At 44.2% G+C, this 22,500-nt stretch overlaps 1 protein-coding gene across 1 annotated transcript in view; it reads left to right on the top strand.

Moving 5' to 3' along the window:
• The window catches only part of samd12 (sterile alpha motif domain containing 12), a gene marked incomplete at both ends in the record, with an annotated part of 127,689 nt that overhangs the window by 1,874 nt on the left and 103,315 nt on the right, over positions 1–22,500 (top strand). The window contains 2 exons of the mRNA XM_080008435.1: positions 3,336–3,411; positions 22,037–22,272. Coding sequence (XP_079864561.1) covers positions 3,336–3,411; positions 22,037–22,272 — 312 coding nt within the window. The remainder of the gene's footprint in view (positions 1–3,335; positions 3,412–22,036; positions 22,273–22,500) is intronic.

Genomic DNA, 22,500 nt, shown 5'->3' with positions numbered 1-22,500 from the left:
CTGCAATAACTAACAAACAAACCAGCATGTCTGGCCCTGAACCAAGGCTCAGAGGATCATAGAATCTGATTTCCCAAATCACAAGGTTAGGTTGCATTTCAGCATTTAGTATTAGCCTTTTTTCTCTCCTCCAGTCAGTGATAGTGGTGCTTTGCAGAGTTTTAATGGAGAAATGCGTCCAAAATACATCATTTGCAATTGTTTAATCATGCGTTTTTTATCCAATTCAATTCATCGAGGGTGTGTTGGCATGACCACATACTGTGTACCGTATTTCCTCAAATAGTGACCGGGGCTTTTATTTACCTCAACTGCAGAGGGTACCAGGCTTTTATTGGAAACAGGCTTATATTAAAGACAGGCTTTTATATCTAAAACCAAACCAAAACTGTCTTTGAATTTTAAAATGAAACTTTCGTCTGGGTGCCACGCTCCTCAAAATAAATACATCTAAAATAAAAACACTGTTTTTATTTGAAGATATTTCTGAATTTGTGATTTCTCAGCACTCGCATTACTTTTTATTGTTCATAAGACACGGCAACAGCGGACCGGTGATCACTCCCTCTCCATTACGCAATCCACTGTCCTGATCCAAGGCGGAACGTCCCTGAGTTGGGTTTGAAATGTTCCTTTCATACAAGCAGAAACTAACGAAAACAAATAGATCTGAAATAAAAACACAGTAGAACCGACATGGGAACTGGCACGGCATGGTACCTCCACTGCAGCTCTCTGAGTTAGGTTTACGTTTAACACGATGAGTGATCCAGAACAACAAAATGTTGATAATATCATGATTATATTGTTGAATTTATCAAATTAAAGCGGTGGAAAGTACATCATGCTTAGCTGGCATGCACATAACAGGCGCCGGGAGTTCAAGTTCAAGAAGTTTATCCATCCCTGGTTCCCCCCCCCCCCACCCCGGTCTGTATTTGAGGCAGGCCTTCATTTGTTTGTGTCAACCACGCCCACAGCATTCATTAGATGCCCGTTTTTGTTTTTGAATGAACGGTTTATATTTGAGGAAATACGGTGAGTACAGTGTTATTTTCACTTTGTCGATGCCAGAGCAATATTCACAAGAGGAGTCTATTATTTGAAGTTATTTCCTGCTTTGTTTTGGATTGGGGCAGCGCACTCGCTCAGATCAACATCAGTGCTACAGCTGGCTAGAACAGGGATTTTTCTATTTATAGATTACGTCTAATTCAATAGGAGTTTTGTGTGTGCTTCTCTTACTGTACATTCTCTGCATATTGGATTCAACCAAAGATATGAACATTTGTTTAAAAAAAAAAAAGCTGGAAAAAACAAATCCCAATTCTGCCATGTCACCATGGTCTATGCCGCTGTTCCGCCAACTCCTCCTAGACTGAGAATATAGGGCAAGTATTAATCATTCATAATGTATGAGAGGACTATTTGCTTCTGGAAGGAGATATTCACCATTCACTTTAAGGCCCTGATGTCACATTTGGGTCTTTAGCTAGAAACTCTTCTTGAATTGTCAGGCTTTTTCCGGTTTCCAGTGTTTGAATGTTTGGCAGGTTGTTCTTTGGCTCATAATGACTGGATCACTATCCATGTTTACTTGACACCGAAGATCCATTTCCTTGGTTCCATCAAAGATAAGGATCTTCAGCTCCTTTTTTTAGCCTCTACAGATGTTAGTTCTTACTGCTGGTCATGATAGATCTACTTATTGTGAGTCATTTTGGACAAAGGCTTCTTCTAAATGACTTAACAGCATCATGTAATATGTTCAAGAAATTGGAAAAAATAGCATTTATTGTGCACTTGGCTACCTTCTCCCTTATGAGAAAATCAAAGGTGCATGCTGTTGTATTCTTGCTGAACCGAAGGTGGAAATTCATTGCTGGGTAAAAAAGAACGCTAAAAGTTGTATCTCAATATCTGAACAGGATTCATTTCTATTGTTTCAATTTCCGAATCTATTTCAAAATTGTAATATCAGTAATTTGTTTGAAAGTTATGTGATTATTTTCCACACTGAAATGCTACCAAAGCTGCAAATGAATTGAAATATTCAGTGTCTGTACTACTGTAGACTGAATTATACAATTCCATGAAATACCTTTCTAGCTGGTATACTGAAAAGTTGATGACAATTCTCATTCTGTATAAAAAAGTTAAGATAATAACTTGTCATTGTACTGCTGTGCAAGACATCAAGACAACACGGTGATGATGGCGCTCCCTGACATCAAAACGACAGCAGTCTGGCTTTCCTTAGCCTCCTCAGAAAGTAGGGGTGGTGGTGTCGCCTTCCCCATGACGGTGGAGGTGTCTACGGCCCTGGAGATGTGCGCCCCCGGGAATTGAACACCGGAGACTCTCCACAGCCTCACCGTCAATGAACACTGACGGTGTTCTCCCTGCCCTCCCAAAGCCTACCACAATCTGGTTTGTCTTCTTGCGGTTAAGAATGAGCTTGTTGGCAGAACGCCAGGCTGTCGGGTTTCGCACCGCGTCCCTGTATGCTGACTCATCGTTGTTAAAGATCAGGCCCATGACCGTCGTGTCATCTGCGAACTTGATAATGGCGCTTGTTATGTGGGCAGGTAATGGGTGAAAAAGGCATACGGGACTATGAAATACAGTATAAAATATCAATATATGGATATTGAATCATATGTTTGGAACTTTGTGTCGAAACGAATGGTGAGATCCAGCCCAATAACAGCCCAGAGTGAGTGCATGGTGAACAGGTTGGGCAGGGAACCTGAAATATATTCTAAGATGGACAAATTCTAGTCATATAAAGACTTGCAAAGACAAGGGTACAAGTAAGGGTGAGGGCGCATTCATCACAGTTGCCTATTGGGCAGTTCCCTCACAGTTGAAACTAGCACACAAACAAACAAACAGACATTGGGATTGTATTCAGGCGGACAGTGCTGCTCTTTTGGATCCTTGACTTGTCCCTGACGACTCCATTCCAGATGGTTGCGTCATGGTTGCCACAACCGGTGTCGTCTCATCACGAGCGAAACCGACACGGTCGTGACGCATGGTGCCGGGGATGATGAAGATGGTATGTTTATCTGCCACCACGCTGACATAGGGTTCCATGACTGCTTATATAATCTGTTAGGTCACAATGAAAAAAAGAGGCCAACGTCCATGGGACCCACGGAAAGTGCTGTGCGTAGTCATAAGTGTGTGCCAAGGTCGGCAACCATGTATCAGCTGCCGGTTGCCAATATTGACAAAATGGTTGTCGAATGCGCCAGGACAACTATTTTTCCTGGGCGGAAGTTTCTAAACATATGGAGGTATACCACACTTATCTTTTATATATTTTTTAGGTCGTGGACAACAAGGCAACCGTTGTGTTACGGATGATTGTCAAGGTGAAACGCAGGACAAATGGTTTAGGCGTTTGTACGGGGGTTTAATGGGTAGACAGGCAGGGAATCAGGGACAGAAGGGGGATCAGGACAGGCAGGGAGTCACAACCAGGAGCAGGCGGCGAATCAGGAGTTCGGGTGGCACACAGCCAGGGAAACCGGCAGGAACACAGACGTCAACCACATGCAAGAAGCCATGCGAGGACACATGCGACGATCCGACACCGACGGAGTGAATGGGACCCGGTTAAATACCGAAGGAGTGACGAGGAAGGTGGAGACATGTGGTGGGATTACTAACTCGGGACAGGTGTGCAGTGACAGGGATGTGACGTGACACACGACACAGACAGAGGGAGCCAGAGAGCGACAGAGGGAGCTAGAGTGAGACAGAGACAGATGGACCCAGAGCAGACAGAGGGAGCCAGAGAGGGACAGAGGGAGCCAGAGAGACAGGGAATCAAGGCTGGGGAGGATCATGACACGTTGTCATCGGACCCTGGCCAACCACACCTCATGAGATGGTTGACAATGGCCGAAATTGGCAAATGGGCAAACATTTCTGTCAGGTCCTGGTCAGTCATACTTTTAGTGACTTTTAGAAGTGGTTGCTAAGTTCGGCAACCACTTCATCATCAGCTGCTGCAGCATCAGCTGCTGGTTGCCAATACTGACAAAATGGTTTCCAAATGCGGCAGGATAACTAATTTTCCTTTGGCGTAAGTTTCTAAACATATGGAGGTGTACCACACTTGTTTTTTTATGTTTTTTAAGTTGTGGACATCAAGGCAAGCGGGGCGACTGAGCAACCGTTATTGTCGGAGCCTGGTCAACCAGACCACATGGGATGGTTTATAATGGCCAAAATCTGGTTTCCCGGGGCAACTGGGCAAACATTACTGTCAGGTCCTGGTCAACCAGGACACAGAAGATGGCTGACGATGCCATAATCTTGTTGCACGGGGAAAATGGACACTCGTTATTGTCGGCCCCACACGGGATGGTTGTGAATGGCCCAAATCTGGTTGCCTGGAGCAACTAGGCATCGGTTAAGGTGGAGGTACACCTAGAAAGATGCGAGAACAAAAGACGTTAGAACCACCTGGGGACATGTCCCAGAACAGCGTCAGAAGGATGCTCAATAAGAACTGCGGTGAAAGAAGCCCAAACTCGACAGTGAGAGGAGGTCGGAGTGGCTTTGTTTTACATAAAGATGAAAAAGAAAAAAATAGTGAAATCAAACTCGGTGTCATTTATTGACAGTACCCACCTTTCCCCAAATTGTCACCGGGGCTTTTATTTACCTCAACTGCCGTCTGGATGCCGCGCTGCTCGAAATAATTACATCTAAAAGTAAACTTGCATTATTGTTTTTGTTCAGAGACACGGGACGCACCGTTATGTTTGAGGAAATACGGCATCTGTTCAACCTGCTCCGGATGTTGCGGCTCAGGAAAAAAACAAGCTTGTTGACCCGGGAAAAGGAGGAGGTTCAATGACCCGGAAGGGGCGGTTGAAGTCCGTCCCCTGCCGCAACGCAGCGGCATTTGGACCGATGGCGACGAGGGGAGCTCGCAGCGCAGAGAATCTTTCTGGTCAAACACTTCTGCTTCTTTTTAGGCGTACCTCCACCTTTAATGCTACGAAACATTGGGATTAACCATTAAATTGTCCTGTTTTGTTTGTTTCCTCCCACCGTAATAGCATCATGAAATATTGCATGTTCACCTCTTGCAGAAGCGCTGTTTATTGACATTGAATATTGTTGCGTATGGTACGGTAAATACTCCTCCACCCAAGTGATGGAGATCGACTAATTTACATTCTATTCATTGCGACATTACTAACACTGGTTTGAAATTCACCTTAAATTTTGATGGAAACAACCTTTGGCAGGCGGGCCGCCGTGCAGGTCGTCTCCGTGCACTCCATGTCTGGGCGGGGGTGGGGGGTGGTGGTGTTTACCCCCGCGGCTGGTGCTGTTGGTTCAGTTCCCGTCGTCCTTCCCCGACCCGCCTCCCTGTGCAGCCACTCAGAAGAGCCAGCGCTAACCATCCGTGGGAGCAGAAATCAGCGCGGTAGACGTCCTAATTTGGACGGAGCGGGGACGGCATGAGCGTTGATTTTAATATATCTTTTTCGGAGGTGGTGTAAAGCGTCGGAGTAGAGGTGGGGTCGGAGCCGCGGCGGCGTCGGAGGAAATGAAATCCAAGCCGTGAAACGAGCCGGAGGCGGGACCTGCAGCCGCTGCCGCTGAAGCGTAAAGAGCTGTTTTTGTTTTTGTCTTTGTTATTTGTTTTTCTCCCCCCACCGGAGTTTTTGTGCGCGGACCAAGTCACGCGACCAAACCAACCTGCAACAGGCCGCGGTGCCCCGGCGTTTCCACCAGCCACGGAACCGGAGCGGCACCGTTCTAAGTGTATTCATTCGCGCTGTCCACTTCTCCTACACCTGTGTCGATCTACTGTATCGATACCAACCCTTGCTACGACATAAGAATCCTTTTAGAAATCACAATTGTAATTTTTTCAAACAAGAGTGTACAGAATATCCATTTTTGCATGGAGTATATGCTGATAAAAGAGGCTGTAGGCCATGGGCGTCGAGCTAATTTGACACAACTTTATTACTTTACATGACTTTATTACAGCCGCGGTGGGAATAACAGTTTATTTTCCAACCTACTTCTTATGTTTCTGCTTCTTTCATTCAATAAGTCCTTCATTTTTTTTATTTTTTTTTTCTAGTAGCGTCCAGACCTCAACTAAACTGCAACTGATTCAGCTGCATCTACCAATCTATCTTCTATCAACTAATTGTGCAAATTAGGAGATAGATTCAAAATCCTTCCTTGGGCCAGATTGGACCCCTCTGTGGGCTGAATCCAGGCCCGCAAGCCACGTCTTGGACACTCCTGTTATAGGCTTTTCACAATAGCCAACCTTTTCCCTATACATTCAGTGTGATATTAAATCACATTATCACTAATCACAAAAAGACCTGAACCGGATGAGTCCCGGATGTGTGGTAGCTGCAGCGTGGTGGGCAGGAGGCAGGATGCCGAGCAGCTGGTGGCGGACCCTGCCACGCCCTCTGTTGTCAAGCATCACAGCGCCTTCCGAGCCATTTTATCCCCACAGCGTTTCTAAAAAGGTCACACTGTTTTACTTTATTTAATGTTTTTATTTTTTTCCTCATCTGTTTTGTAACCATGTTGACGCGACCACAAAACAGCTCCAGGACGGATTCTTCACGGCTCAGTGCAGTGGGGGGGATTTTTAATTTTTTTTAAATTTCAATAATGCACGTCTGCCCATTGCAGAACAGCCCTTTATTGGCACTGAAGATTGCAACATAAACTGTGTGTGTGCGTGTGTGTGCGTGTGTGTGTGTGTGTGTGTGTGTGTGTGTGTGTGTGTACATGTATATATATGAATATATGTATGTATGTATGTGTATATATATATATATATGTATGTATGTGTGTGTGTGTTTTTATATATATATGTATATGTGTGTATGTATGTGTATACATATATGTATATATATACACATATATATATATACATTTATATATTTATCATGTATTCATAGATGATATCCTGGTGTTTCTGTCACATCAGTGACTGTGTGCCCCAGGAGGACGCCAATCCATCTTTCCGCTGCTATTTTTACTCCTGAGCTCCTCCCGAGTGTTTTCGGACGCAGATCCACTAAATTTAGCACCGAGGAATATTCATCTCACAAAAGAATGCAAAGCAGCCGGAGGGAAAACACAGAAACAGACAAACAGGATGAGAAGAATCCAGAACCGGAAGGAATTCAACATGGAACATGGGCTCTCTCACAAAAACGCTGAATAAATCATCGGGGACAAGCTGACGGGGGATGAAGCTCACGTGCGTCTCCATCAGTGGTTCTCAAACTGGGGGGCGCCGTTTTGTTGCAAGGACAGCTCGCATGCGCCCCCCCCCCCCCCCCCCCCCCGTGCATCCTGCAATCACGCGCTCTGGCTCCGCTCCCACGCCCTTCCTGTTTCTCTGTCGCTCAAAACCGCATTATACATGTTAAAATAAACGTGTTAAAATGATGTTGCCAGACATGACATGTATAAACCCATCTGGCCACCCCTATGAAAAAATCACTGGGGGCGCCAAAACCCAGGACCCCAGGACCGCAGAAACAGGAATACATACTATTTTATAGATGTAAAATCGAGTGGGTTATTAACGGCAGGCTCGCATTGTGAGGTGGTTGGATCACAGAAACACAATAATTATTGATCATTTATTTATTTTACACTATATGCTGTCGGCATAATATGCCTATTGCATATAGTGTAAAATAAATACATCTGGGAAGGCAAAGCATATAAATAGGCTTCATTTATCATTTATTTATTCAAATGTGCTTTGCGTTCCCAGATATAAATCTGAAAGAAAAAGTGCAATTGTTTTTTCTGAGCATTGTTTTTCAATAAATAGTTTAAACTGACCTTTTATTTTTATTCCCATTATTCAACACTGTAAAGTGGCAACATTTTGGGATGGTACTGGTTAGAATTCATTGAAGGAGGATTGGGTCATGATGGGGGGAGAATGCAATTGTTTCCCGTTTCAAAGACAAAAAGCCTGACAAAAAATGTTTGAGAACCACTGGTCTGGACTAGGAGGCTGCATAGACGGAATACCTTATTGTTAGTTTTCGCCCTGCGTTCTTTTACTCCATGTGATTTTAATAAGATATGTCTTTATTCATCCCAGGTGATGCAGCAGCAAAAAACAGAGCAGTTGAGAAAGAGATAGAAATAAAAATGAGATAAGAAATCACACATTTGTACACATCTATGCATCGTGCCATGTACTGTAATGTGCACTGTACAAATAAAATGTATTCATATTATCGTTAGATGTGAGGTTGCCAGGTCATTTAAACAACAATTTCTTTACTTTAGCATAGTTACCAAAAGTGTTTATTGGTGGTGGTAGTTATTTTATTTAAATACGTTTTAATTCTTATCTTATTTTTGACTTCCACTGTTCTGTCAACTCCTGCTGCTGTGACAACTGGATTTCCCTGCAGGGATCAATAAAGCAGGGCCTCCATAATAATGGTTGCCCCAGGCAGCCAGGTACAGTATGTACTGTGCTTTTTGTATAATTATCATCAATTATAAAATGATGACGTTCGTGAAACTAATAGCTGATGCATGGGTGGCAACTTGGCAACCACTTGTAAAAATTTGTAAATAATATTTATTAAAGTTGTAAATTGTCGGGCTCTATAGAGTGCCATCTTATCCCTATCTTATTTCAGTATTAAAAAGCATTTTTTATTTTGTCGTACTGCCAATTTGGTTCTCAAACGTAAAAAATAAAAAAATGTGTCAATATTTAATTGCTTCTTTTGTATTTAAAAAAGTTGTTTTCTGTATTTTGATTGATAGATGGACAAACAGATGACAGACAGACAGACAGACAGACAGACAGGTAAATACTTTATTCATCCGAGGGTGAAATAACTGGGTCATAGCAGCTCACATCAAAATAAGCAGTGATAATAAAGCAGTAGAATAAAAAATCTAAAATGGCAATACATGATAAACCTCAAAGTTAACTACAGTAGAAGAGACAGTTAACAATAAACAAGAAAAATATGTAAATACACCCTAAAATTAAACATTAACTATAAACCTAAAAAGTAACAGGAAAACAATTTGGAATAAGACCGACAAAAATAAACGATTTGACAATTTTGGCACCTGAAACCAAACACTCAACCAGAAATGAATCCATTTGCCATGCACAATGTGAAATAAAGCTGATGATACAGTTTACCAAAAATAAATAAACCAAAAGATAAATAATGAACAGTCACAATGTGGTATTATACACAAGATATGGTAATTATTGGGGTGCCATTTTTGCCCTTGTAACTCTTAAAATTGTAACGTTATTTTTAATATATTTTCCACATTAAATGTGCTGTCAGAAAACATGCATTTAACCATTCAAAAGGTAATGACATCCCATTTTTGAGAAGGTTTCTGTGCTAAAGATGGCTTCAATGCGGTGGCGTCGCCAGGGGTGTTTTATGACTAGCCCCCAATCTTAAATTCCCCGGCACGTCCACGCTCTGATGTCCGTGAACTTTCCCCGGTTCTGCTGACGGGTGGAAGAGTTGCTGAAATAAGCAGCTTTTGGGCCTCGCTGATATTAGAAGGAGATGGAGATGGAGGTGTAATATCGGGTGAAGTCCGTGAAGGATGTGCAGTTCGGTCTTTGTGCGGAAACCAAAAACGGGGCGATCAATAAAATCGGTTCCGTCCTGTGATGTCGCACCGTGGAGACATGAGGATATCGTCGTGTACAGTTTCTTAGTCTAAAGTAACGAAGTGTAGCGTGTGCACATCCGATAAGTATCCGATGCACAATTTCTCATTTGAGATGTTAAATATTAGAGGGAACTTTATTTAAAAAAACTATAGATTTACTACTGTTTATATGTATTTATTTGATACTATTCATTGTTTCTACTATTCATTGTTGTGAATCACAGCTGGATTTCCTTAACTTGTGATTTACGATATATCGATATTGTAGCAGAAGGATTTCTTAAAGGGATACTCCATACTTTTTTGGGGGAAGGGAAATACACCTTCCAGCATGTCAAAAGCTATTTAAGGGATACATCTTGTTTTAACATAAAAAAAAGGTCATTTTTCTCCAGGGTTTCGGGTAGACACGGTATTTTTACAAATAATAACACAAATCATCTTTTCTTGCAATGAACAAATACTGAATTTGAAGCTCTATGTTTGGTGGTAGTCACTGTCGAAGTGACTGCCATGAGAGAGAGTGACTGAGGAAGTGTCCCCGTTACACACGGTGCTTTGTTTGTCTAGGGAAACCATAAACAAAGGAAACGGAAAAACACAAGAAAACACATGTAAAATAAAAGCACATCGTCTTTATTAGTACAGTGTGCGTTCAAAATGGCAGGGGCGGAGATGAGCGAGCAACACACACCCGTCCCGTGGCCGCAAACAATAGCGATAGGCTTTAGGCGTTATCGCCAACGTTCTATTACTGTAATGTCTGGCGTAAACGTTCTTGCCAAAAAAGAAATTCCATAATACCTAAAAGTGGGGGGACCAAAAAATCAAACATTTTGAATTTTAAAGATATAAATGGGAAATATTAAAATTTTCAAGTATTAATGGGGGTATTACTTTGAATTGTTAAGTATAAATGGGTTATTATTTTCATTTCTTTCCAAGCATGCATGGGGTATCAATGGGTATTATTTAGAATGTGTTAATGTTAAAGGGTATTATTTAGAATGTTTAAGTATTATCGGACAGGTATTGAGATCAGATCGAGGGATTTAACGCTACATAGGGAACTTTGGGGAAAAAGTACGTACAGGAACTGAGGACATCCTCTGGCTTTGTGTATCTTGAAATATTCATTTGTTTTTACTCAGGCTCCAGATCCAGAGGAAGATCTATTTTTACTTTTTTTTTTTTTTTTCCCTGCTCTTTGCTTTATCACGGCGTTCCTGCCCGCGATGCATGAGCATTTATGGCTACACGCACACACACACACACACACACACACACACACACACACACACACACACACACACACCGGTTAGATTTAGCCCACTAGTGTCTGTGTTCCAAAAGTGGGTCATTTCTCTTTCTGTCCTTTTTATCTTCTTCTTTCAGTTTTTCTTCCATCTTTTTTTTCCCCATAGCCCTCAAATTGGACCTTTTTTTACATTGATATTTTCTCCCGGTTTTCTCTTGGAATATTTGTCTTTGTTAAATTGTTTTCTGCTTATTCATCTCTCTCTCACACTCTCTCTCTGTCTTGCTCGCTTTCAATTCATATTCAATTCAAAAGGCTTAAGTGCCACATTTAAAATAAAAATATAAAAGCAGTATATATACAATAATCTGCTTATGTACAAGGTGAATGAGGGCTACCAATTTTTTTTTCTATAATTTAACATTTTAAACATCAACAACACACAAGTATAGATAACCTAAAATGAAAACAGATAAGTGTTAAAGAGTGTTAAAAATATCTATACAGATAAGCGCAGCTCCCTCTCCCTCGCCAGGGTTGGAGGGCGGTCATGGAGGTTTCATCTCAGTGAACTTGTCATTCCATGTCAGGGTGAATTACAGACGCGCTGTTTGGCGCCAAGCCGTTAAAATAACTCCCTCCGACCCCCGACCCCTCCCACCTCTATGACGGCGGTGTACTGGATTTAAAAAAAAAAAAAAAATGTCAATGTCGAAATTAGCCAGAAGTTGTAAAGCTCCCCCTTGAAACGACCGCATGCGCGGTTCCTGCTAGAGCTGCGATTCATTTGAGCCGTCGCACTTTTATTTTTTAAATCGTTCCACAGATTCTACAACTTTGTTTCCATCCAAATCGAAGGGAAAATTGAGTCAATGTCAGAAATGTGGTGTGATACAACACATATTTCAGTATGAAATGCAACAAAAATGAAGTAAAAAGTAAACACTGTGACCTTTTAAGGGAAGTTTTTGGAAGGGGAATTTTGAGCCGATATTAGAAATATTGCAGCTATTGATGTCTACCTGGAATTCTATCCTCACATCTTCAATGGGAATCGAAAACCCTCCTGCAATCGGTCCGAATGTATTATTACTCTTCCCTTATCTACTCTAATAAACATGATATAATATATTACATACAATTATGTTTCTTCATTTTATTAAAACCTTTTAAAATTGTTGAAAACCTGCGTACATCAGTCATACATGGGCACATTACTGCTCGGAATTGAAACGTATGTATTAAAATCCGATAAAGTTTTACATGATGTCAAACGTATGTGATTGAATTCTGCTGCTGTGGTGTATAGGCGACTGCAGTGTTGATATATGTGACCCACCACGTCCCAGCGCATTTCACAGCGCTGTACTGTTGGCTGTGCCTGAAAAACATCGGCTCAAGGGAAATTCCTTTTTTGGCCCTGTTACGGCCGCCACCGACTCCTGCTTTGGGTGGGGTGCGTGCAACCCTTTTGGGTGTTTGCGTAGGCTTTCTTTGTTAGACACGAGGCGCACGGGTGCTGTTTTGACAGTTTGGGGTTTTTGGCAAGGTTATTTTCAGACAGTGAGGCTTTATTTTCATTTTTGTTTCTTTTGGACCAAGATAGGTGTAATGCTTGTTTAAAGGATTCCTCTTTCTGTTATATTTGGCGGTTGATTTGAAGAGCACTCGCAGGCCCTTTTTCCTTTTGTAGTTTGCCTCTTGTGTTTTTGTATTAAACATTTAACTTCCTTGTTAATTACTTTCTCTTACTAACTACAACGGGTTTTATGTTGCTTCCCTTTCCCCTAACGAGCTGGGTCATCACAGGTCCAAAATGAGATCACTAGCGGATCTTTTAAATTGGTTTTGATTTCTAAATATTAGATCGATATTAAAAAGTGGAGGCGACGTGCTCCGTCTGCATTAGTTGAGTTACTCATCAACAGGTTGTGGAACACGCGGTGATCTCACAGTTTCCTTTAATGTAAACACGCAGATCAAGATCACCCTTCCATAATCCGAGTGACGTGAAGTCAGAATGTGACAGTTTTGATAAAACAGCGTTAGAAAATGCATCGCCTCATGAATGACAACACCGCGCGTCTTCTTCACGCGATTAAAAAAAATACAAAAAAAAAAACTGTTGTTCTGACGCCGCCTCAAAGGACGCGAAGAACAAGAGGCGACGCCACTTCTTTTTAATGTTTAAAGAAACGTCAAACAAATAACCGCCAGAAACAAGAAATGTCACTTCTCTGTGAAAACACCACCTCCGTGTTGCTATGGAGTGTGAGAAGAGGGTGTAAGACGCTCTCAATCAAATCGCCGAACCGGCAGCGGGAGGCAGCGGGTGGTGGGGTGCTCCCAAAAAAAACGTTCCAAATTTGCATTCTGGGAATCGCTGTCCCCTGGTGATAGGTTTTTTCATGTGCGCGATCTGAAAAGTGCCACTTTCTTAAAACTATCATTGTTATAAAACAAAATAAGGCAGGAAATGGGAATGTTTAGAAGTCACAGAATAATAGATGCTACTATCGTGAGCACGAACGTAGAATGAAAAAAAAAAACAACAACTTCAGCTTTAAGCGTCGAGCAGATGGAACCGAGGAACCGAAAACGTGCTTCAATTACCGTCTCTTGTTTGACCAGCGAAGGCCTCTAATTGCCGAATCGGGATACGCCGGGCGTCGGCTCCTCTTCTCCCCGTCTCACTTCTCTAAGTGGAGGATGAAGACACTCATCACATAAACGTGACCGTAAACCGTCTTGCATAATTCTCACTTATCGGCGTGGAGACCTTGTCCGCTGGTCACACGGCCGCTCCCTCCCATATCAGAGCTTTGGTATTCAGACCACGGCCACATCTGCATCTCAATGAGGCCAGTTCCTCGGACACACTTTTTTTTTTTTTTTTTATTCATCTTGACCCTTGGATTTCAAGTTGCTAAGCGCCTCGCTCGACCCCGGAAAAACCCGTGCGTCCTGGATCTGTTGGCAGGGAAAACCGGCGTTTTAATCCTCATGACTCATGTTGGTGGAGGACGATTCACTGTGTTTGCGTAACACCAAGCGAAACATGCCGGTGCCGTGGGGAGCTCAAAACCCTGCCGGGTTAGCGTGGCTTATCTTACACAGCCGTGCCTGGACCGGGAGGTTAAAAAGCAGAGGAACCTGTGCTGTTGGGGCCGTGGAATGGAATGTTGTGGTTTTGAAATTAAGCCGGGGAATTGGATTATAAGCACCTTCTGGGTGTCTGCAGGTCCTTAAAAAAAGTAGGGTTAGTAATCTTCATAGTAGGCCTGGAAAAAGTCATGAAAAGTCTTGGTAGTCTTAATACTAGGCCTTTGAAAGTAATTAAGTAGTGTTGTTTTTAAATGTATGATGTATTAAAAGTCCTTAAATAAGTCTGATATTAGAATATATAAGGACCTTATGGGTGTCTTTAAAATGTCCTAGTTCTGTTTTACATGCATTAGGTCTCAGTCATCAAAGTCATTAAATGGTCTTGAATTACAATTTATGAGATCATTAAATATTCTTGCTCTATTCAATGACTTTTAAGACCTCATAAATCCAAATCTGAGATTAAAATATATAAACCGTCTGGGTGCTTAAAAAGTCTTTATCATGTTAGGTCATTAAATTGTCTTACATTTAAGGTGTTCAATTAGAAGACTGCCTGGGTCCTTAAATAGTCTCAAAATGTCTTAAATGGAGTTTTACATATATAAGGCCCGAAAAATCAATACATAGTCTTGGATTTAAATTCATGGGGCCTTAAAGGGGAGCATTATAAAAAAACTAACTTGTCGGGGATTGCGCACATACAATTGGGTCTCCTGTTGAAAAGGAGCACAGTGGGTCCTCTCTAAAAGTCATTCAATTGTCCTAAAAGTTATTAATAAGACGTAAATTTGGATTATGAGCTCTTAAAAGTCAATAATAGTGAGTTTATAACAGCTCTAAGTGAGTTTCCATAGACTGCGTCTGGACTGTGATCGCTCGTCGTAGTTTGAGATTCGTCTCTTTAACCAGCGTTTGAATCGTAACTTTAAGAAGCGGAAAATGAGGATCCGTCCTGTTCTACAGACAGATCCCGAATACACTCCGGTCCGCGCACTCCACTCCATTCTCACACACACTTAATGAGCGGAAGTGAGGGCTTTGAGGTAGAGCCACTTGACACCAAATGCAGGAAAAACGAAACTCGGTGCGAATTTGGCGAGAATCAGGTGCACAACACACACTCATGCATCATGCAAAATAGACCAAATCATTATCTTTTTGACAATGGTGTGTGTGTGTGTGTGTGTGTGTGTGTGTGTGTGTGTGTGTGTGTGTGCGCGCCAGTGGACCGATTGGAGGAGGATGACGGCCAGATGGCCAGATTCTCTTACACTGATCGCCCTAAAAAGGACGAGTTTCTCCGTCGCCATACAAACCGTCTTTCTAAAAATAATTTCCTCTAATATAAAAAGGAGCTGATTCCTGCTCACGCGAGGATTGGCTGGGTCGTGCAGAGGACGCTGGGATGTAATTTCGCTGATCTGCAGCCAGGTTTGGATGTCCCCCTCCTCCTCCCCCTCCTCATGTCCCCTGCAGGCGCTGGCAGGATCACCCAGGGTCGGATTTCGGGCTGCCCACGTCCCTGGGGTCCAGATGCAGATTTAGCTTGCCTTTGTGATTCATTGATTAATTTGTTTGTTTATTTTTTTTATGGCTTTGTCTATTTATTTATTTATTTGTTTGTTTGTTTGTTTATTTGTTAATTTATTATGTTTATTTATTTATATGTTTATTTATTTCTGTATGTGTTTATTTTTTTGTTGATTTGTTTGTTCATTTATTTATTCATTATTATAAAATGTTCCTTCATTTTCCTCATCGTAAGTCAGATTTTCACAAAGTCCTTGTCTGTATATCCAGGCAAATGTGATCGACAAAGAAGTCAGTCGGACTAGTTAAGCTCCACCTCACTAGACTTTCTGCCATTTTGAATCTTTTGAAGAACACTTTTTTTCGCTCAGGCTTTGTCAGCTTTTAACATTTACATTTACATTTACATTTAGTCATTTAGCAGACGCTTTTATCCAAAGCGACTTACAAGGGAGAATAACATTCAGCTACATTGCGACAGAGATTAGTGTAATAACAACATTGGTGTAACAATAAATACTGCAAGGTGGTGCTAAGTAATTGTAGATTAGGACAGGAGGTACTCACTGAAGAGCTGGGTCTTCAGGTGCTTCTTAAAGACAGAGAGGGAGGTCCCCGCTCTGGTCATTTTTGGCAGCTCGTTCCACCAACGTGGAACTACAAATGAGAATAGCCTGGATTGCCGTGGCTGTACGGCCGGCAGAGCCAGGCGACGCTCATTTGACGAGCGCAGCATCCGGGGGGGCAACATGTGCTCTTACAAGAGCACTTAAGTAGGCGGGAGCATTCCCAGCAATCACTCTGTAGGCCAGCATCAGAGACTTGAACTTGATGCGGGCGGCTACAGGTGACCAGTGGAGCTCGATGAGCAGCGGAGTGACATGTGCCCTCTTTGGCTGGTTGAACACCAGTCGCGCCGCCGCATTCTGTATCATCTGAAGTGGCTTCACCGCACAGGCCGGCAAGCCTGTTAAGAGGGCGTTGCAGTAGTCGAGACGGGACATCACCAAGGTTTGTACCAGCAGTTGAGTGGCATATTTAACTGATTTACACCAAATTTGGTACAGGCCATAATGGGACCTAGCTCCACAAAAGTACTGTAACCGATTCACGATCAGATTAGCAATTAACCATTAAACCTGACAATGGGTGTGGTCTAAAAATGTAACTTTAGGGGCCACTATGAATGCCAAAAACGTGTATCTCCTTATGTGATTAGTAGAATTTCACAAGATGTGGTGTTCATATTTTATAAACAATTATTTTTACCATTAGTTATTAGTAGTATTAAATCTGGAGTTTGGTTAGATACATTGAGATCGGATCCGATTGTTCAGATCACATTTGGAGGTGGCCTGGGCCGCATATGGCCACATTCTTTCAGCAGTGTGTATGCGAATGTGTCTGGGCCACATTGAACGGCCGCCTGCTAAACTCTACTCAACATCTTCTGCGTTAGTGGAAATACGTACCCATTGTTTTGTATTTGTTTTGTTTTGTTCAATTAGAAAACGGAGGAAAATAAATACATATAAAATAAAAACACACTTTGTTTTTATTTGTTTTTTTTGGAGACACAGGAACATGAATGTGCAGTGGACCACAGATCGCTCCCTCTCCATTACACAGTGATCCAATATGGAACGGGACAGTCCCAGACAGACAGTTAGTTGTGTTGAAAAAATAAAAATAAAAGTTTCATACAAGTCGGAAACTAAAGAAAGTAAATACGTCTAAAATAAAAACACAGGAAGGCGAATGCCTAGTGTGAAGAGACACACTTACAGCTGTCAACTTCTGTTTGGATCGCACAAGCGGCATGCTAATGCCCGGTGTCAACAGGGCCTAATTGGAACATTCACACCATGTTTGGTGTGAATCCATCCACAGGTTACAGAACGACAGCACTTTCCGTTGGTGTACATATTGCAATGCTTTTAATACACTTTTAGTATTTATCCAAGAGATGGCAGTATTTTACTGATCACTCTGATCTTTTGACCAGTCGGCTCATATCTTGATACTTTAGGACCAAAACCGCTCATGAATTCATTTATTTGTTTGTTTGTTTGTTTGTTTATTTATTCACACTGTGTAGCATTTTTTTAACTGCTAATTGTCTGTAGAAACGCAGCGATCCTCACCAAGACAAGTTCCTTGTAGTTGTAAATGCACCCGGCAGAATAAACTATCATTTATTTCTGGTTCCCATTCTGATGTAATGATGTCGCCAGACGTCCTGGAAGCGGACATCTGGGATGGAGTGGGCCTCGTCTGCCGCCGTACAAATTGGCTAATGGCTCCGCGATCCTCCAGCCTGGCTCCCTCCATCCCTCCATCCCCTGGCTTTGTTTCTGGGTCACACAGTCGACTCACAATTCACTCACAATTTATTGTGCTCTACTTTCAGAGAGAGGGGTGGGGGAGAGAGAGAGAGAGAGAGAGAGAGAGAGAGAGAGAGAGACCTTGAACGCTCACGCTGAGCCCCCTTCACTTGTGATCATGGATCTGCCGCTGGTTCCACTTTGAAGCAGCGTGCTCTCAGACTCAGACGGAAAGTGGTTGTGGGTTCATCCCTCCCATTGCAACATCTCTTTTAGCGCAATTTATTTCGGGTGGTGGGGTGGTGGTGGTGGTGGGGGGGCTACTGGTTCGAGGCGGAAGATATTCGATGTAGGGCTGGGTGATACATATGGAGATGATATGGAGATATGAGACCAGACATGGGCTGGGGTTGTGGTTATTTGGATATGATGATATCGTTGTTGTCTTTCAGGAGCATTGAACTTGTGCAGTTTCCTAAACTTCATAGGCTGTTCTGGCCTTTTTTTGTTTGGCAACACACAATAAACTGAAGAAAACAAGGCTTATTGCGAGCTGCCAAATTCTTCTATTCTATTTAGATTTTTAGAGAACAATACGATTAGAGAACGGTGGAAATTAAACCGAAACATTAACTGTTAAACGATAAGTAGCGTTACAAATGAACAACAACAAATACATTCAAAAAAAGGTAAATCAAACAAAGCGAAAAATGAAGACTAAACAATAATAATAACCCTAAAAATATACAATGAAATAAACCAAAAAATGAACAACAGCGAGCTTTGTCCATTCCTCCTCTAGTCCACTCCCCTCTCTTCATTCTGCGTCTTCACTGGTGTGTGTGTGTGTGTGTGTGTGTGTGTGTGTGTGTGTGTGTGTGTGTGTGTGTGTGTGTGTGTGTGTGTGTGTGTGTGTGTGTGTGTGTGTGTGTGTGTGTGTGTGTGTGTGTGTGTGCGCGTGTGTGTGTGTGCAGGTGATTTCCAGCCGTGTTCAGGCTGCCTATGAAATGAGGCGGGGAAAGGGAAAGAGGGATCTGGGAGGAGGATGAGGGAGGGAGGGAGGGAGGGAGGGAGGGAGGGAGTTTGAGGGAGCGCTGCTTCGTGACGTGAATCTAAAGTCCCGCTTGTTGGAACATGAGGCCGGGACGCGCCCGGTGTTATTCAAAAGGAGACGACTACACGGCGTTCTACTCGGGGGGGGGGGGGGACCGGTTCCCCTTCGCTGACCTGTATTCCTCTCTATTCCATTCAGAGTTTGGAAACACCTGTTGTTCCCCAATCTGGTGTAGGCCTCACCCTCTCCTACGGTGGCCTGAGTCATTTAGGGTCATTATCAGCCCCTGGACATGAGTATCATATCGTTCCAACTTCCTGTGTCTTATATTTAGAGTTTGATTAAAAAAGGTTTTTCATTAAAAAAAAAAACACACTGTAGTAAGTGCAACTAGAAAATTGGCCACATTTCACCGGCCACCTTCCAAAGCGTGCGCGTGTGTGTGTGTGTGTGTGTGTGCGTGTGCGTGTGTGTGTGTGTGTGCGTGTGCGTGTGTGTGTGCATGTGTCGTAGTGTGGCGTGGCGTGTGGTCAGTAAAGATTCTTCTAATTCTTCTAAAAGAGGGATGTTTTTTTTTGTTTTTCTCTTCTTTTTCCATCAATACACGATCCACCTATTTTGCTGCTATCGGTTCCTTTGTCTCATCTCTATTCTTCTACTTCTATGGTGTCGTCATTGAAATGAGCACTGAATATCAACCTTTTTTTCACATCAAGCGCCTTTCAGTTTGACAGGCATGGGCGCCACGGACCCTCATTTGATAAGATGTTTTTATTTTTGCATATAATTAAATCCAAAAATTCCCTCCCTCTATACTACAGTTGCACAGTCGTTTGGAGATAACAGTGGAACTATGCAGCCATAATTCTACATCCTCTAACAGTGACGTTTAACGATGAGATTATTTCGCCGGCGACCCCTTGGAACCTCTTGAAGGACCCCTGCGAGGTCCCCGGACCCCACGTTGAGAACCCCTGGCTTATGCGGCGCGCCGGCACCACGGTACTCAAGTGGGAAAATGAACGGCAGGGTGAAGGCGAGGCCCTCTGTGGCAGGCCGGTCCTCCTCCTCTTCCTCCTCCTCATCTGACTCTGGTCTTGTTTGGTTGCTGTTGCCGACGGTCGACGGATGGGCGACCGTGTGTGCATGCAATCGTGCGCGTCTGCCGGCGACGGCTGTTTTCTGGAGCCGCCGGAGCCGCGTCGGGACGGCTGTAATCACCTGGCGGCGGCGGCGGCGGCGGCCTGGGCGTGGCTCGTCTCCGGGGCCCTGGCGGCTGATGCGGGGCACAGCCTTCTCCCTCGGCCCGGCCAAAGAGCGATTGGTTCGGAAAATGACCGCGATCGCCATAGCCCGGCGGCGCTGCCGAACATTCCACTTGTCAAAATAAATAATGAAATGAGCCCCTGCGCTGCAAGATCAAAATTGCAGTTTCACTCTGAGGGTGAGGGCCGTTCGTAGTGATGAAAGGTTCGACTCCTCTTTCATATTCGTTTTTTTAACGACCCCACTGGGTAAAAAAAGAGCCGTTTGATTATTATTTTTTTTTTTCCGACTTTTGGTTCGTTCGGTTCTGTCGCTGCGACGCACGGCGAGCGAGGGAGACGGAGTCGGAAGTGTCGGCTCTGCTCCGGGATGGGAATGGAGTTCTTAACTGCTGTCGTTTAATTCTGACGAAACGATTTATTTGGGTGGAATGCAAAGAGTAAATCAGGCCATTATGAATTGTGCCCCGAAAAACGCCCTTGGCCTGTTTTGCATTGGGCTTCACTTTAGTCTTTTGGGATTATTTTCAGTTTGCTAATTCGCTCTTTTGCCGGAGTGACTCCGGACCGCCGAGTCATTTTAAAGATTTGTTCGCTACGAACTAATCGTTTGCGAGTCGTGCGTCACTAACTATTAGTAGGCTCTTATAATAAGCACATCTCTACACGTTTGAGGTTGTTCGTGGTGAAGGTGTTGGCGGTGCGGTGCCGTGGGATCGTTACGTTCCAAAAAATAAAATGCTGTGGCAAAGAAAAAGCTTTGTAAACGCTGACTCATTCCCCTGGCGTCGTGCTTGATCTCCAGCTACCGGAGCGGAGACGCTGCAGGGGGCTGGTCGTCCTCGTGACGGACGCAGACCCCCGAACCGCTCTGGCCTGGTTGATCCCGATGTCTATTCTGATTCTGCCGCTTTCAGGAAACCCCCCCAAACAAAAAAAAAAAGAAAAACACCACTGTGACCCCGTGACCTCCCAGCGGCAGCGAGGCGCCGGCGGGTTGATTTTGGAGCGGGGCGCGTCCGCGGCTGTGGTTTCGGCTCCGCTTTCCCTGCGCCGAGCCTCCGCCGCCGGATGAACGGGATTGCCACCGAACGCATCGTTTCCGTGGCGTTTTCCGTCGACGAGGCGGTGGGAAACAAATCTCCCTGCTGTGGCGTAGCAACAGTGGTTCGGCGCCGCCACGCGGACGTCGGTTGCCATGACAGCCGGTGTGCAGGCGATGGAGTGAAAAAGAACCCTCTCCCTGCTCTCTGTCGTTCTGTCTGTTTAATCCTTTCTTCATTTTTCCTCCTCTCTCTCCACTCCGTTCTCTCCCCTTTATCCCTCTCTCCGTCTCTGTTGCCCCGTACGCCCATCCGTCTGTCCATCCGTCCCTTCTCCTCCTCCTTCTCCTCCTCTCCACCTCTCCACCCGTCTCTCTCCGTCTCCCTACCCCCCCATATCTCCATCTCCCTACTCCTCCGTCCCTCTCCTGCTCTCCTCTCCTCTCCTCGTCTGCGTCCTTCGCTACCCCTCCGTCCCTCCGCTCCATCTCCATCTCCATCTCCATCTCTCTCTCTCTCTCTCTACTGTACATCCCTCCATCGCCCCTGCTTCTCTCCATCGCTTTCCTCATCCTCTCCACACCCTTCCACCTCTCCGCCCCTCCATCCCCCTCCCGTACACCTCTCCTTTCCACCTCCTCCGCCCCCTGTCCTCTATCTCACTCTGCCGCTCCACCCCTCCCATCCCTCTCCTTCCCTTTATTTTCTCCTTCCTCTCCTCCCTCCCCCCCCCCCCCCCCCAGCTGTCCACTGCGCCCCGAGCCAGAACGGCATCGACCACCAGATGTGTCCTGAGGATGTGACGTCTCGTCTGCAGGAGGAAGAGGAGGAGGAGGAGGAGGAGGAGGAGTCCGCGGACCCGGCGGCCGCGCTGCTGGACGACGACAGCCCCGGCTACCGTGACGACAGCCCCCCCGGCTACCGCCTCCGCCGCCGCTCGCCGCCGCAGCGCTCTGTCTCCGAGTCGGAGCTGAGCCGGGTAAGAGGCCCGACCGGAACCGGCCCAGATCCGCAACGCGCCGATCACACTTTCTGATTCCTGATTTTGAGAACTTAGAGGCCATGATCAAATAAGGAGTTCCTGATGCAAAGCTACTTCTCAATGAGGGAAAAATGCACAAGCTCGTTTCAAAGTTGTGTGTTTTTTTACGGGATTTGTCAAACTTTTTTTTGTGTCACATTTTACGCACAAGGGCAATTCAAAGTG

This window comes from Zeus faber (assembly GCF_960531495.2).
Source record: "Zeus faber genome assembly, chromosome: 1".
Taxonomy (NCBI): domain Eukaryota; kingdom Metazoa; phylum Chordata; class Actinopteri; order Zeiformes; family Zeidae; genus Zeus; species Zeus faber.
Note: the sequence above shows the minus strand (reverse complement) of the source record. Positions and strands in the feature narration are given on the sequence as shown.